Source organism: Archocentrus centrarchus, chromosome 10, assembly GCF_007364275.1.
Source record: "Archocentrus centrarchus isolate MPI-CPG fArcCen1 chromosome 10, fArcCen1, whole genome shotgun sequence".
NCBI classification, from domain to species: domain Eukaryota; kingdom Metazoa; phylum Chordata; class Actinopteri; order Cichliformes; family Cichlidae; genus Archocentrus; species Archocentrus centrarchus.
Genome location: NC_044355.1, coordinates 29,377,718 through 29,392,807, shown reverse-complemented (window position 1 = coordinate 29,392,807; position 15,090 = coordinate 29,377,718). Strand labels below are relative to the sequence as shown.

At 44.8% G+C, this 15,090-nt stretch overlaps 1 protein-coding gene across 1 annotated transcript; it reads left to right on the top strand.

Annotated features, from left to right (window-relative positions):
- The first annotated feature begins 7,877 nt into the window (after positions 1–7,877).
- On the top strand, positions 7,878–14,654 carry LOC115786545 (uncharacterized). The gene is made up of 7 exons (XM_030738735.1): positions 7,878–8,163; positions 8,515–8,688; positions 9,394–9,510; positions 9,907–11,588; positions 14,020–14,071; positions 14,216–14,325; positions 14,649–14,654. Exons 1-7 carry the CDS (start codon positions 7,878–7,880, stop codon positions 14,652–14,654), a joined length of 2,427 nt encoding a protein of 808 aa, XP_030594595.1.
- Positions 14,655–15,090: the final 436 nt, after the last annotated feature.

The window sequence follows — 15,090 nt, the reverse complement described above, 5'->3', positions numbered from 1 at the left end:
GTCATCAGTGAGGCACAAGGCTAGCTGGAGTGCTTTAGTGTCTTTGGACCAGGCCGCAGCATGCGCTAACAGTTCAAATTGAGCATGGAAGGCCTCCCAGTCAGCCTTACCGGAGTACTTGGGGGTTTTCACATTTGCCTGGCAGGGCCGGGCGCCACTATCGCCAAGCACGGGCCCCACGCTGTTCGGGGCGGGCGTCTCCGCGCCCGCGTATATTCCTGCAGTCGACGGGCTAAAGCCAGCGGCGGCCGCCAGGCCTCTGGCAGTCCGTCTGAGGCGGGCCAAACGCTCTCCGGCACTGTCCGCTCCCTCAGGACCCCGCGTGCCCCCAAAGTCACTGTCCATAGCCTCTCTCTTGATCTTCGGGCGGGCCCCGGCCACATCTCGCTGCGCTGCCATAGTTAGCGCAGGCTGTCAACTGAGGTAGCCGAAGCAGGGCTAGCCGACGGTTAGCAGTTTGACTTCTGACACCAATGTAACGTTGTAAACACACTTCCACAGTCGGCGATGTTCACAACAAAGGTCGTCTTTATTAGCAGAAAAACGGCTGCTGTAGGCCACAGCCACGCTAACCACAACTACAACAACGGAACAGCAACACACATACACAGACAGCTCTCGGTCTTTTCTCTCTCTCCATGCTGCCTTCACGAACCTCCCGAACAGTCCGAAATCCCACAACATCAACACGCTCTCTAACTAAGAGAATCGCTACAATATATATATATATATATATATATATATATATATATATATATATATATATATCCTTGGCAACCACTGTGTTTTGAAGGTAAATGCACTCTTGTGTAAATGAAATAAATGAAATCTGCGGTCATAAGCAGTGTTTTCGAGCTGTTCTGTGCTGTTGAAATTGAGCAGAATAACATGAAACACAATTAGTTAATCTCTCTTTGCTTTTAATTGGGATATTTAGTAGCGAGCAGACAGACAATGAACTTAGTGGTGAACATTTTAAAGGCCGGCCGTTGACGACAGCCTCGAGCTCCGAGGGGAGAGAAGCTAGAGAATTGAGGCTCCATCATAGCACGAACAGTTCAGAAGCAATTTGAAATGAGGGAAAAAAAGCTATTTATTAACTGCTTACAGTAACTGCTTAGTGCTAATGGATCTATTCTGACTCAAAGTGCAGCTCTGACTGGCCGCTCCCCCTCTTCTAGGTACTGCGTACTGGCGCAGAATCTTTTAGTGGTACGCAGTACCAGACCGGACAGGCTTGCTTTCACCCCTGGTCATTACTACACTGAAGTAACTGTCTTATCAGTGAATTGTTTGTCCATGCTACATTTCAAGGTTTAAAGTCAGAGAATGAAAGCAAAGTGTTATTTGATCTTTAAGATGGGTGATTCCTTTCAATATCCAAGAGCTGAAGTGTAGCGGTTTCCTGTCAAGTAAGACGTCAGGATTATTCCAGGTTATCTGAATGAACTTTTGATATTTCTTTTTAGACTTGCTAGGCTTTGTCTTTTTTCCAGCCACTGCTTGTGGCAAAAATGGCTTGACTGGTTAACCTTCTACACTCCATCAAACTTCTATTAGACTGCTTTATATTTCTGAGAAGTCCAAAAGAAAGGGGAAATCTAAAGAAAGATGTAAACATCTAAATATGGCAATTTTATTTATGTGGCACGTTTCATTATATTTAAACTCAATGTATTTAATACAGAAGACACAAACATGAAAACCTATAAAATTTTACAAAGAAATAAAACACAAGTTAACATACGCGCGCACACACACACACACACACACACAGACAGATATGAGTGCAGGCCTGTGTGAACCTTTTTTTTTTTTTTTTAACATAATCACAGACTTAGTTGACCTCTGGTCAGCAGGACTTTGTAACATGGAATAAGACCACAGTAACTGAACGCAACCTTAGCGCACTTAGATTCTGGTTTTGTTCAATTTAGTTAAATGCAATTTATTTATACAGTGCCAATTCACACAGTCACTTTATATTATAAGTTCATGACCCTAAAATATTAGAAAGAAACCCCAACAATCACACAGCCCCTTATAAGCAAGTATTTGGTGACAGTGGGAAGCAAAAACTCCCTTTAAATAGGAAAAATCCTCTGGCAGAATGAGGCTGAGGGCGGGGCAGCCATCCACTGCAACCAGTTGGGGATTGCAGGAGGGAGGGAGGGAGACTGGGTCTCTCAGCCATAGTTTGCCTTTTGTCCAGAGTTTAATAATTGCTAATGGTAGTAGTGAAATTAGTAGTAGTAGTAGTAGAAATTGCACTTCATACCCAACAGGTATGCTGGGGGGGTGAAAGAAAAAGAACAAGGAGGGGGGGAAGAGGAAGCTGATGGAGAGAATGGCTAGGGGAGAGCTCTAGGCAGAGAGGAGAGGTCAACGTGAAGGAGATGATTGAAGGACGGCGAGGCTAGTGTTGTCCAGGTGGGACTGAAGAAGCAGTCTAGATACTCCAGAAAAACTTGAAGCGCTTTTTTTTCTTGAGGCAGCGTTCCTGCAGATCTTTGTGCTGCAATATGATGTTGTGCAGCTGATCAATAGTTTCTGCATTCTGCTCCTTCAGTGCTCTGCACCTTTCCTCAAGATCTTCTATTGTTTCCTGCTTCTCAGCATTTTTTTCTTCCGCTTCTCTATATTTCTCCTCCTGCACTTTCTTTGCCTCTTGAAATTCCTCATTTCTCCTCTGCACTTCATTTAGTGTACACTGCAGGTCTTCATGTGCTTTTAACTGCTGTTGCATCTCCTCATGCATTTCAGTGTTTTTGAGCAGTGCACAGTCACAGAGATTTTCCACTTCTGCTTGTTTTGTCAGCATTTCTTGGATCGTGCTCTGCATCCCTGCACAGATTTTCTCCAGATCTTCCTTTTCTTTCTCTACTTTGTCACTTCTGACCTTGAATTGATCGTAAAATACTTGCAGGTCAGTATTTTTCCTCTCAACATCCTGGAGAATATGCATTGCTTCCTGGTGTTCCTTCTGCTTCAGCAGGTCTCCATTTCTTTGCAGAGCTTCGTCAAGCTTTGCTTGTAAGACTTCATTTTTTTCCTGAACGTCTTCAAGCTTGCGTTGCATGTGCTTGTTCATTGCTTCCATGTCCTGGAGCTTGTTTTGGACCTCTCTCTTCTCTTCCAATAGTTGACTGTTTTTGTCCGAATGGGCATGAAGCATATCCTCATTCTTTCTTTCAGCATCAAGGAGCCTGCTCTGCATCACTGCATATGACACCTCCATTTGATGGAGCTTCAGCTCCTGTTCGTCCTTCTCTTCAAGGACTTCAGCAAGTCTTTGCCGGGCTTGATCCAGCATCATCTGCTGCTTTTCATGTTTTTTCTCCAATGCCTGGAGCCTGAAGCACACATCGCTGTATTCAGCTTTTTGTTGTTGCTTCTCTCTCATCAAGCCCATAATGCGCTCCCGGGCTTGATTAAACATTATTTCCCAATAATCGCTTGCAATTTGCAGGTTTGGCTGGTCCTGCATATTGGGAACTTCTCGGTCTTCTGTGTTGACAAGAAGTCCACTGCGGATTTCTCCAGAACTGACGGATTCAGCCTCAATTGGCTGATCTCCCCAGTCAACAGATCTTGGGAGCTGAAACATGTCGCAGTCTTGATTCTCTCACTCAGTAAAGTTTCCAAACGTTTGTTAAATGTTTGTCAGACGATGCCGAATGATTGAATGCTGCGACGATGAAAGCTGCCAACAAACCGACTTCTTGACTGAAAATGTTCACTTGAAGTTTCTCTTTGCTACTTAAAGCTTCAGATCAAAGGCTTTAGCTATTTTTCATTATGATGTAACAGTTTCAAAGAAAGTCAACATTCCATATACAAATGAGGTGGTCACATGGCAAAGTCAACATTCCATATGCAAATGAGGTGGTCACATGACATTTTTAAGGGGGGGGGGGGCTTTGTGTAAGTTTCATGTTTTTTTTCACCCCTTTCAGACTTTAGAATGGGTTGTATTGGACGGAATCTTGGTGGTTAGAGTGAGAGCTCCATCTGTCAGAGTGGGGGAATTCCAATTATTCATCTGAAAATTTTCTTTTTAAACTGCCGCTGTGTCCACAGTTTTAACTCTACAGCCTCCATTTTACCCTCAAAATGTAGTGCTGCTCCTCTTCTTTCAAAGAATGTGTCTCTCCACCCTGACAGATGTAAACATTTTGAACTGTGTGGGTCCAAGTAGAGGGAGTACCTTCCCACTCCTCCATACAGATCAATTGTAATTTTCGGGAGGAGATTTTGTCAACACCAGGACAGAACTCCTTTTTAAACTGCTCCCATGGCCACATTTTTGACCTCAGGGATATAAAAATCACACTGATGTGTAGTTGTTCGACAGGTGTGCTGAGGTAAACTCAACAGGGATTTGCCTGTGGTGGCTGTATGTCAGCCTGTACGTTGAGCTCTGAAACTAAACTGATTTTCTGATGATTTATTGAAAGTAAAGAATTAACCTTTGCAAAGGGATCAATACAGCATGAACAGCCTCCGCACCAGCATTGACCAAAGCACAGAATAACACCCATTCCTTTATACTATTGTGTTGACACAATGTTGTTCTGCTAGCCATGGGGAGTTCAGGTTCCCACCACCATGTAGCACCTGCATGATAACAAGTGCGTCATGGCCTTGGACACAGCTTACAGTCAAGTTGTTTTCTCATCTTCACACACTTGGTCTTTGTGCTAGAAAATTACAGTTACATACCAAAGAAGTACACAGAGGTTGTTTGAGTTGAAAAACAAATTTTCCATTACACAGTCAAGCTGACAGCTTTGGAGGCTGTTTTCAGTTGGTGGATTTAAATGTAGAGGAGCAGTCTGATTGGCAGATTACACTTTAAACTGATTGGTGGATTTCTCTAAAGCATGCACGGTTCAAAGCTGGACTGTTGGTCTCAGTTGATGAAGGTCAGGCACCTCACACAGGGACACACACACACATACAGAAACATACAGAGTGTTGGCAATTTAGCAACTTTGTCACTAGATTTAGTGACTTTTCAAATTACATATTCTACCATTAAACAATACGGGACCATATTTAAATATGTAATGTTTTTTCTGACCTTTTTTCTCTCCAAAGATGTTACTCCTGTCTCCTTCATGTGATGATGCCACATACCAACTTCTAGTCACAGCCAATAGCTGTTTTCTTCTAATCAGACATTAATGTTGAATAAAACTATCTAGTTATGAAGATCAACTTTAATTTCAGCCTAACAGATTTGCTCAGGAATAAATGAAACACGGACATAAACCAACATCAGCTGTTAGAGATCATCTGAGTGAGTTATATCTGTGTGTTACACACGTCACAAGGGGGCGCTGAATGGCGTGCTCAAGGCTGCTTTACTCTGTTTAATACAACACAGCACAGTACAGCGTTAGCGCTCTTCATCTACTAACTATACAACTGAGCTCACTTGACCTCTTAGCGCGGCGGTTTTCAAAGTGTGAGGCGCGCCTCCCCTAGGGGGCGCCAGAGCACTTTAGGGGAGGTGCGGTGTGAGGGAAAAAATAAACCGGGAAAAGAAGCTATCTGCTTGCTGTCTACTGATGTGAGAGAAAGAATGGACAAATAAGATGTGAAAACACTGTTGGTATCTCAAACATTAAACTCAGAATCTCAGATGTAACGTTTGTTTGAGAAAACGGTTGAAAAATGAGTTTGGGGTTGTTCTTATCATTAGAAAAATGAAAAAGGGCGTATTTGCCATACAAAAGCCCTGATAAAATAATTAAAATGGGAGGAAATGTTTTAAAATGTTCATGCGTTAAATTTCATTCAGATAAAGTGTCATTTTAAAAGATAAGATGGTTCTAAAATAAAAGCAATTAGAAGGTGTTTTGTAGTGGCATTTGTTTGTGTGTGGGTTGATTATTGGGGGGGGGGCGCAGCAGGCATTGTGCTCCTTGGAGGGGGGCTCACCCTTTCATACTTTGAAAACCCCTGTCTTAGCGCTATGGTTGCCATCTGGTGGCGTGGCATATGTACTGCACCCCAATTTGGCAGGTGGAATAATTACTATTTTTTCGGTGTCACAACCCATAAGAACATTAAAACAGAAAAGTGAACATAACTTCAGCCTCAATAAAATGAAAAATTATAGGGGGATGTATTTTCTCAACATTCAATATGTCCTGGGTGCCACACCCTCCCCTGCTTAATAAAGAAAAAAAAAATGACTAATCAATTTTTTTTTTTTTCGCTACTAATACCCAAAACAGTATCCCTTGAGTAGCTATAGCGGTTTCCCACCCTCTGTGAGTAGTGTTACACCCTATTTAGTTGTCATCTGTTTTTCACTGCTCATTCCTCATGTGTGGAATAACCACAATATTTCCCAAGCTAAATAAACAAGTTCACCTCACAGTGCATTCTTAAACCGCTGTAACCAGACACATCGGCTCACATTGTCACGTTGTCTGTTACCACAACCAAATATTTCTTTCAATTAGACACTTTTATCTGTATTATTCTACTCTTGATCTTTTCAGCATGTCTGTTCTGCATAACAGTCTTGTTTATCTCATTTTTTTTTTTTTTTTTTTAACTTGTTGACTCAAATTATGCAGGCTTTCAGCCTTTAGCAGACTGTCTGTGTGGTGTTGGTTGTCCACGGTCTCCATAGTCTCTGGGAGCATGCAGGTGGGACACTCACCTTGGCACAGGCTATACCTGCCTCTCTGGTGGTTGGCTGTCCTAGCTGGTCATAGGTGAAGACCCGAGGCCGCCGGCGCTCTCTCTGTGGGTATGAGTGGGATCGGAGTGTATGCTGCTCCTCTGTGTCTGAGTCTCTGTCTCTCTGGTGGAGCTGTTCTCCATCAGAAGGATGCTCACCGCACTGCTCCTGGTCTTGTTCGTGCTGTCCATATTCCACCATATTCTGCTCTACAGGTTGATTGACTACTGCTTGAGATTCCTCCAGCTGTGGCTCATGGGTCTCAATCTCTGGAGTGTGATGAGGTCTGCTATCCTCACAGATATGGAGAAACGGAGACTCCCACAATAGGGCACCTTCTTCCTCACTGTCTGTTTCTGTATCCTCTTGTAATGACTGTTGTTTCTTCTTGTACCTTGTTGCTGTCTTTCTCTTCTGCTTGTTTGATGGTTTATTTATTCTTTCTAGAGGCATGCTATCACAGGGAAGAAGCAGGTTCCTGTGGACTGTGCGGCTCTTCCCTCCCTGTTCTGGCTTAATTTCATAAACTGGGTTGTCTGGACTCTTCTGGCTGACAACTACATACACCGCATCCTCCCAGTATGAACGGAGTTTTCCAGGTCCTCCTCTCTCCTTGAAATTGCGTAGCAACACTCTGTTGCCTGGATACAGCTGGACCCCGTGTACCTTTCGGTCATAGTAGTACTTGCCCCTTGACGACTCCTTCTGTGCCGCTGCTGCTGCTATGGCATAGGCTTCTTTCATTTGAGACTGCCATTTTTGCACATGTTGCAACTTTGTTTGGTTGGCCTTTGAAGGACAGTAAGGCAATATTCCCATATAATACCGACTATAGTCAACTGAGGATTTCATGTTATATTTGATTTATTTACATGAGTGAACAGTTACTAGTTAAAGGATTTGTTAATGTATGTTCCTAATTTAACGCTGCAGTTTGAACTTAGTTTGAGCGGAAGTTATAACTACATTTCCCAAGATGCATTTCATGTCCCAGAATGCACTGTGTTTGTTGTTGTTGAGTGATGGAGATGTACCGATGTGACCGTTGGTTTTCTGCTGAGTAAAGGTGATCATTTTGTACACGGATCTACTCCATTTTTTTTGCTGGCTAGACAGATTGGATACAACATTTTTTGGTGCCGAAACCCGGGATATCTAGTCAGCAAGGATAAGGAAAATGGAACTGGATCGATTGATAAGGAAACGCCGAGCGATCCGTGGAGCCACAACGAGGCTACTGCAAACTATGGACACGGAGCTAAATCGGGACCCCGCTGATGTTGGACGCTTACGTGAGTTACTGGCGAACCTGTCCACTAAAGAGGAAACATTACGGGAGTTAGACCAAGGAATTGAGGACGCGATAGCGACGGACGATTTGGAAGCAGAAATCGCGAGCACCGAGGATTATAAGGAAAGAGTCATCACGCTGAGGACACGTGCACAGCGAGCGGCGCAAGCTGGTGAGGGCGTAAGTAGCCCAAGGAGGGGCGCGCTGCAGCGACCCCCACTCACACAGAACTCAGTTAAATTACCCAAACTGACAATACCGAGGTTTAATGGGGATGTGAGTTTATGGAGAGACTTTTGGAACCAGTTTGAGACAGCTATTCATAATAATGACGCTTTAAGCAAAACTGAAAAGTTTAGCTACTTGAAATCATACCTCACAGATGTCGCAGCTAAGACAGTAGCAGGGCTGATGTTAACAGACAGCAACTATGATCATGCACTGCAAATCCTGCGTGACAGATATGGAAGAAAGGACATTGTAGTGAATGCACACATGACCAAACTCCTGAATCTTGCCCCAGTGAAGAAGGCGTCAGATGTGGTTGCATTAAGACAGCTCTATGATGAATGTGAGATCCAAATACGAAGTCTGGAGTCACTGGGAGTTGTGTCAGAGACTTATGGCAGTTTGCTTTGCCCCATCCTGCTGCAGTTGATACCAGAGGAGATCACACTTCAGTACAGCAGGCAACGAGGTATGAGCGATGAATGGAAGGTCTCAGAGGTAATGGAATTCCTTCAGAACGAGATCATCAGCAGAGAAAGAACCATGCAACTGACCAGAGGGAATAAAGAAAGGGATAACCAGAGCCTCCTAAGGCCATTCAAAAGGCCTGACACAAATTATGAGCTGAAGGAGAAAAAACAGAGACTGTCATCAGCAGCTGCTTTGCACACTGCTAGCCAAAGAACACCGAGCTGTGTATTTTGTGACAGTGCAGAGCACAAACCTGAACATTGCCCCGCGCACAATATAACAGAGCGGCGTGATATCCTTAAAAGGACAGGGAGATGCTATGTATGCCTGAGACCGAAGCACATAGCAAAAAACTGCAGGATGAAGGACATGTTCTGTGAACAATGTGGAAAAAGACATCACAGTGCTGTATGTGAAAAAAATGGAGAGCCTGCACCTGTCACCCGCGATCAAGTGGAGAATGTTGTCTCCTCCTTCGCTACTCATTCCCCAAAGGTGAGACCAAGGGGTCAGAGCACAGTGTTGTTACAGACTGTCAAAGCATATGCAGAGGGACCGGGAGGACGGACAGTAGTGCGCTGCCTACTAGATGGTGGAAGTCAGAGGAGCTTTGTGGGTGAAACGGTGTCAAGGACACTGAAGCTAGCAGTAATAAGGCAAGAAATGTTCTCTCTTCATACATTTGGCTCTCCTACTCCTGTAGCAGCTAAACGCAACACTGTGAAGCTGGTTCTGGAAAATATGCAGGACAGTGGACAGAAAATAGAAATTGAAGCGATAGAAACTCCACAAATCTGTACTGCAGTTATGAAGGTTCCAGGTGAGCCGATTCAGCAAGAACTGGAAAGAAGAGGTCTGCAGTTTGCAGATGCGCCAGCAGATGGTGCTAATGACTCCGAATTGTCAGTGCTAATCGGAGCAGACTTTTACTGGAGCACGGTATCAGGCCGTGTAGAGAGGCTCACAGACAAACTTGTTGCCCTTGAGAGCGTGTTTGGATGGTCTGTGCAGGGTCCAGTGACAATGTCAAGTGTCACTGAAGCAGCATGTATGCATGTACGCATTGAGGAAGAGGCACTGATTTCGAGCCAGCTTAAGGCCCTTTGGGAGGTAGATTCTCTTGGAATAATAAAACATGAACCAAGTGATCCAGATGAAGACAATGCACTCCAGATGTTTGGAAAAACAACTCAATTCAAGGATGGGTGATATGAAGTGGAACTGCCATGGCGGCACGAGAACCCAGAACTTCCAGACAACTACCAAATTGCCAAGAAAAGATTTGAAGGGCTGAAACGCAAGTTGCGGGCAGATGTAATCTTCTACAAGAGATACAGCGAGGTGATAGAGGATTACCTGCAACAGGGCATAGTTGAAGAAGTTACTGATGATGAGTGTTTATCACCCACAGTTAAATATTACTTGCCTCATCATGCAGTGCTCCGCGAAGACAAGATGACAACTAAGCTGAGAGTGGTGTTTGATGCCTCATCACATGAAGACGGCTGTCCGTCCCTGAACAATTGCCTGCTAACAGGTCCAAACCTGAACCCAGACCTGCTTGGCATATTGGTCAGATTCAGACTGCATAAAATTGCATTCATGGCGGACATCAAGAAGGCATTCTTGCAAATTTCTCTTGCTCAGAAAGACAGAGACGCAGTGAGATTTCTGTGGCTCACTGCTTCACCAAGAGAAGAGGCTGACGAAAGGCTGCGCGTGTTGAGAATGACCAGAGTGGTGTTTGGGGTGTCCTCAAGCCCATTCCTGTTGGCAGCTGTGGTGAGAAGGCACCTTCAGCAATACAAAGAACACCCTCACCCTGTACAGCTAATCACAGAGTCACTGTATGTGGATGACTTTGTGGCCAGCGTCCGTGACATAGAAGAGGCTTTGTCTGTGACAACTGAAGCCAAGAAAATCATGGCTGCTGCTGGAATGGACCTGTGCAAGTGGATGACAAACTCTCCAGCACTTAAGGAGAGTTGGAGGAAGACAGTCATAGGGCCCATTGAAGAGCCAGATGCCCACGGAACAGTGCTGAAGGTATTGGGCTTAGTGTGGAGAACACAGACAGATGACTTTGTCTTTGACCTAAGACCTCTGTTGGAGAAGCTGACAATAAGCGGCACAAAGAGAAATGTTTTGCAACACGCTGCTAGTATCTTTGACCCTCTGGGTTTCCTAACACCATTTACCATTAGGGTTAAATGCCTGCTACAAGAAATGTGGGAGAGAGGGCTGAGCTGGGACGAGAAGCTGCCACCTGATCTGAATGGACAATGGCGCAACTGGCGCTCTGAACTCCCCCTGATACACCAGATCGCTATACCACGCTGGTATGGAGAAAGGAATGAGCAGAGTGACAAAACATTAACACTTCATGTGTTTTGTGATGCCAGTGAAAGAGCATACAGTGCTGTGGCCTACCTACAGTGGGAGGGAGAGGACAGAAAGATGGCTAGTCTGGTTGCATCAAAATGCAGAGTAGCACCACTAAAGAAACTGTCCTTGCCACATCTCGAGCTAATGGGAGCACTGATAGGAGCAAGGCTCGGAAGAAACTTGATAAATCTGCTGAAGATGGAACTCTGTCAGCTTCACCTGTGGACAGACTCCATGATTGTGCTACACTGGATTCGCAGCTCAGCACACAAGTGGAAACAGTTTGTTGCCAACAGGGTGGTAGAAATCCAGTCCCTCACTGATCCAGCTGCGTGGTCTCATTGTAAAGGTAAAGAAAATCCAGCCGATTTACCCACACGTGGCCTGTCAGTGACGAGCCTGAGTCAGAGTCAGCTATGGTGGAGGGGCCCTGCCTTTCTGACCTCCTCTGAATCTGAGGCAGACTGCGCCGATCAATCAGTAAACGATAACTCCGCTGAGGAAGAATTGGAAGTAAGCGAACAAGTCACAGTACATCTCAGCACTGAAAACAACAAGGCAGTAGAGGCGGTGTTAGATCTTCAAAGATACAGTAAACTGAAGACTGTACTTAGAGTAACAGCCTGGTTAAAGAGATTTACAGACAACACATGTTTAGCAACCAAGAGAAAGGGAGAGCTGACCGCTGAGGAGTTATTTCAAGCAGAAAAATACTGGATCAAGTTGACACAACACCAAGACTTCAGTCAAGAGCTGAATCTCATGAAGGATGGGAAGTCAACAAACAAGGATTCAAAGATCAGAGAATTAAGGCCCTTTTTTGATGAAGATGGATTGATGTGTGTTGAAGGCAGGCTACAACAGTCAGACTTAAGCTTCCGGCAACAACACCCATGGATTTTGCCTGCAAAGAACAAATATTGTGAGTTGTTAGTTCAACAGAACCATGAGACCCTGATGCATGCAGGTGTGCGAGACACACTAGTGCAACTGAGAGAAAGATACTGGATAATAAAGGGGAGACAGCTTGTGAAGAGTGTTCTATCTAGATGCACCGTGTGCAGAAGATTCAAGGCGAAACCTGTGCAGCAGGTTACTGCTCCATTGCCTCGTGATAGAATCACAGAATCTCCCCCATTTGAAGTCACAGGTGTGGATTTCGCTGGGCCACTATATGTCAAGGTCAGTGGTGCACTCAGTAAAGCGTATATTGCATTGTTCACCTGCGCTGTGACCAGAGCTGTCCATCTGGAGCTTGTATCCAGTCAATCTACAGAGCATTTCCTGTTGGCTCTGAAAAGATTCGTAGCTAGAAGAGGACTGTGCAAAGTTATTTACTCAGATAACGCAAGGACCTTTAAGCGAGTCGACCAAGAATTAAAGGATCTGTGGAAAAACCTAAAAAACCCTCAGCTTCTAGAATACTTCTCAGGGAGGGGCATAAGCTGGAAATTTATTGCAGAACGAGCCGCTTGGTGGGGTGGTTTCTGGGAAAGGCTTGTCCGGTCTGTTAAAACCTGCCTGAGAAAGGTGTTGGGGCGAGCATCCCTAAGCTTTGAAGAAATGACCACCATTCTGACAGAGGTGGAAGCCACTTTAAATTCCAGACCACTTACCTTTGTCAGCAATAATCTGGATGAGCCGCAGCCATTGACACCCGCTCACTTCCTTGTAGGGAAAAGGCTCACTTCTCTGCCATCAAAACAGCTTTCTGCTGTCAGCGGAACAGCACTGAATAGACAGGAGATGACCAGGAGATGGCGCTATCAGCAACGACTGATGACAAGTTTCTGGAGTAGCTGGCGTAAGGACTATTTATTGGACCTGAAGTCAGCCCATCACAGTAAAACCTTACAGCCTACTTTGCTTAAGGTGGGTGACGTTGTCCTCATGGGAGATGAGAATATGCCACGACAGACCTGGAAGCTAGGAAGGGTTCATGAACTGTTTCCAGGGCGTGACGGGAAGGTGAGGTCCTGTGTGGTCCGCACATCATCGGGAACCTTCCTGAGAAGACCTGTTCAACTGCTATATCCTTTAGAGACTGAGTGATGAACTATTGTTCATCGGGGGGGGGAGGATGTTGCAACTTTGTTTGGTTGGCCTTTGAAGGACAGTAAGGCAATATTCCCATATAATACCGACTATAGTCAACTGAGGATTTCATGTTATATTTGATTTATTTACATGAGTGAACAGTTACTAGTTAAAGGATTTGTTAATGTATGTTCCTAATTTAACGCTGCAGTTTGAACTTAGTTTGAGCGGAAGTTATAACTACATTTCCCAAGATGCATTTCATGTCCCAGAATGCACTGTGTTTGTTGTTGTTGAGTGATGGAGATGTACCGATGTGACCGTTGGTTTTCTGCTGAGTAAAGGTGATCATTTTGTACACGGATCTACTCCATTTTTTTTGCTGGCTAGACAGATTGGATACAACATACTCTTCATAACTTACATGGTGGTTCTCACTCGGTAAGTTAAACATTATGTCGATTGGGAGTCTGGGGGTGCGGCCAAACAACAAATAATATGGTGAGAACCCCGTGGCTTCGCTCCGAGTGCAATTGTAGGCATGCACTACCTTTGCAAGTGATTGTTTCCAGTCTGCCTTTTCATTGTTGGTGAGAGTCCTGAGCATGGAGAGGAGGGTTCTGTTAAAGCGCTCCACTTGTCCGTTCCCCTGTGGGTGGTATGGTGTCGTGTGGGAGCCACGTAGCCCGCAGACCTTCTGGAGCTGGGAAAACAACTGGTTTTCAAATTCACGTCCCATGTCATGATGGATTCTCTGTGGGAAGCCAAAGTTCAGGGCAAAGTCACCAAACACTTTATCCACCACCATTTTTGCTGACTTGTTTGTTGTGGCATATGCTTTTGCAAAGCGGGTAAAATGATCCATCACTACCAGGATGTATTCGTGTCCATGTTTGCATGTCTCTAGGTGAAGAAAGTCTATGGATACCAACTCAAAAGGGTAAGTGGTAGTGATAGAGGTCAGTGGGGCTTTATGGGCTCTGTTGGGACGTTTTCTCTTAAGGCATTCACAGGCATGCATCACAAAGTGTTCAATGTCATGTTGCATTCTGGGCCAATAAAATCTGTCCCTTATTAATCCCAGTGTTCTTTCTGTGCCCAAGTGTCCCATTTCTTTATGAAGTTCCCTAAATACCATATCATGGCGTTCTTTAGGAAGGAGGAGCTGGTCTTTGCCGTTCACTCGCCTATAGAGGACCCCATCATCGTTCACGTAAAGTCTGTTCCACTGTCTCAGCAGAATTTTCACATTGGGTGGCTCTTTTTAAATGCTTGGCCTTTGGGCAGATACTCACTAACTTTGTAATGTAGTGCAGGCCCAATCACAGCATCACATTCTTGACTCGCCCTGATTTCCTCTGGAGACAGAGTCTTACCAGCTGGGGATGACATATTGTCCTGCACTAAATGAATGCCATTCTGACTGAGAATGTAGCTCTCAGGACCTTTCTGTAACAAAACACTGTCTGCAGTGGCCTTTATCACATCTTGTTTCACCTCAACTGTGCACTGTGTCATGTATTGGCTGATGTCAAGCGGTAACCTGGACAGGCCATCAGCATCAGCATTCTTCTTGCCTGGCCTCTATCTGATTGTGAAGTTAAAGTTAGCCAGTTCACCAACGCAGCAATGTCCAGTGGCATTTAATTTTGCTGTTGTGAGGACGTAAGTCAAGGGGTTGTTGTCTGTGTACACAACAAAATGTGGGGCATAATAAAGATAGTCTCGGAAGCGCTCACATATTGCCCATTTCATGCCTAGGAATTCCAGTTTTCCAGAATGCATGTGGTAGTTTTTTCTGAAGGTGTCAGTGTGCGTGATCCATATGCAATCACCCTCATTTTGCCTGCCTGGTGCTGGTACACTACTGCCCCTAGGCCTTCTTGTGAAGCATCACAGTGGAGTATAAAGGGTTGTGTAAAATCAGGGTACCCTAGAATAGGTGGCTCTGTCAAACTGTCTGCAAGCTTATTTAAAG

What these genes read in the sequence shown, in the direction of transcription:
- LOC115786545 (XM_030738735.1), top strand. Translation starts at nt 7,878, where the DNA reads ATGGAACTGGATCGATTGATAAGGAAACGCCGAGCGATCCGTGGAGCC. An exon ending in TGCAGTTATGAAGGTTCCAG is followed by an intron (nt 9,511 to 9,906) that starts GTGAGCCGATTC and finishes GGTGATATGAAG; the next exon opens with TGGAACTGCCATGGCGGCAC. An exon ending in CCGCTGAGGAAGAATTGGAA is followed by an intron (nt 11,589 to 14,019) that starts GTAAGCGAACAA and finishes GCATGTCTCTAG; the next exon opens with GTGAAGAAAGTCTATGGATA.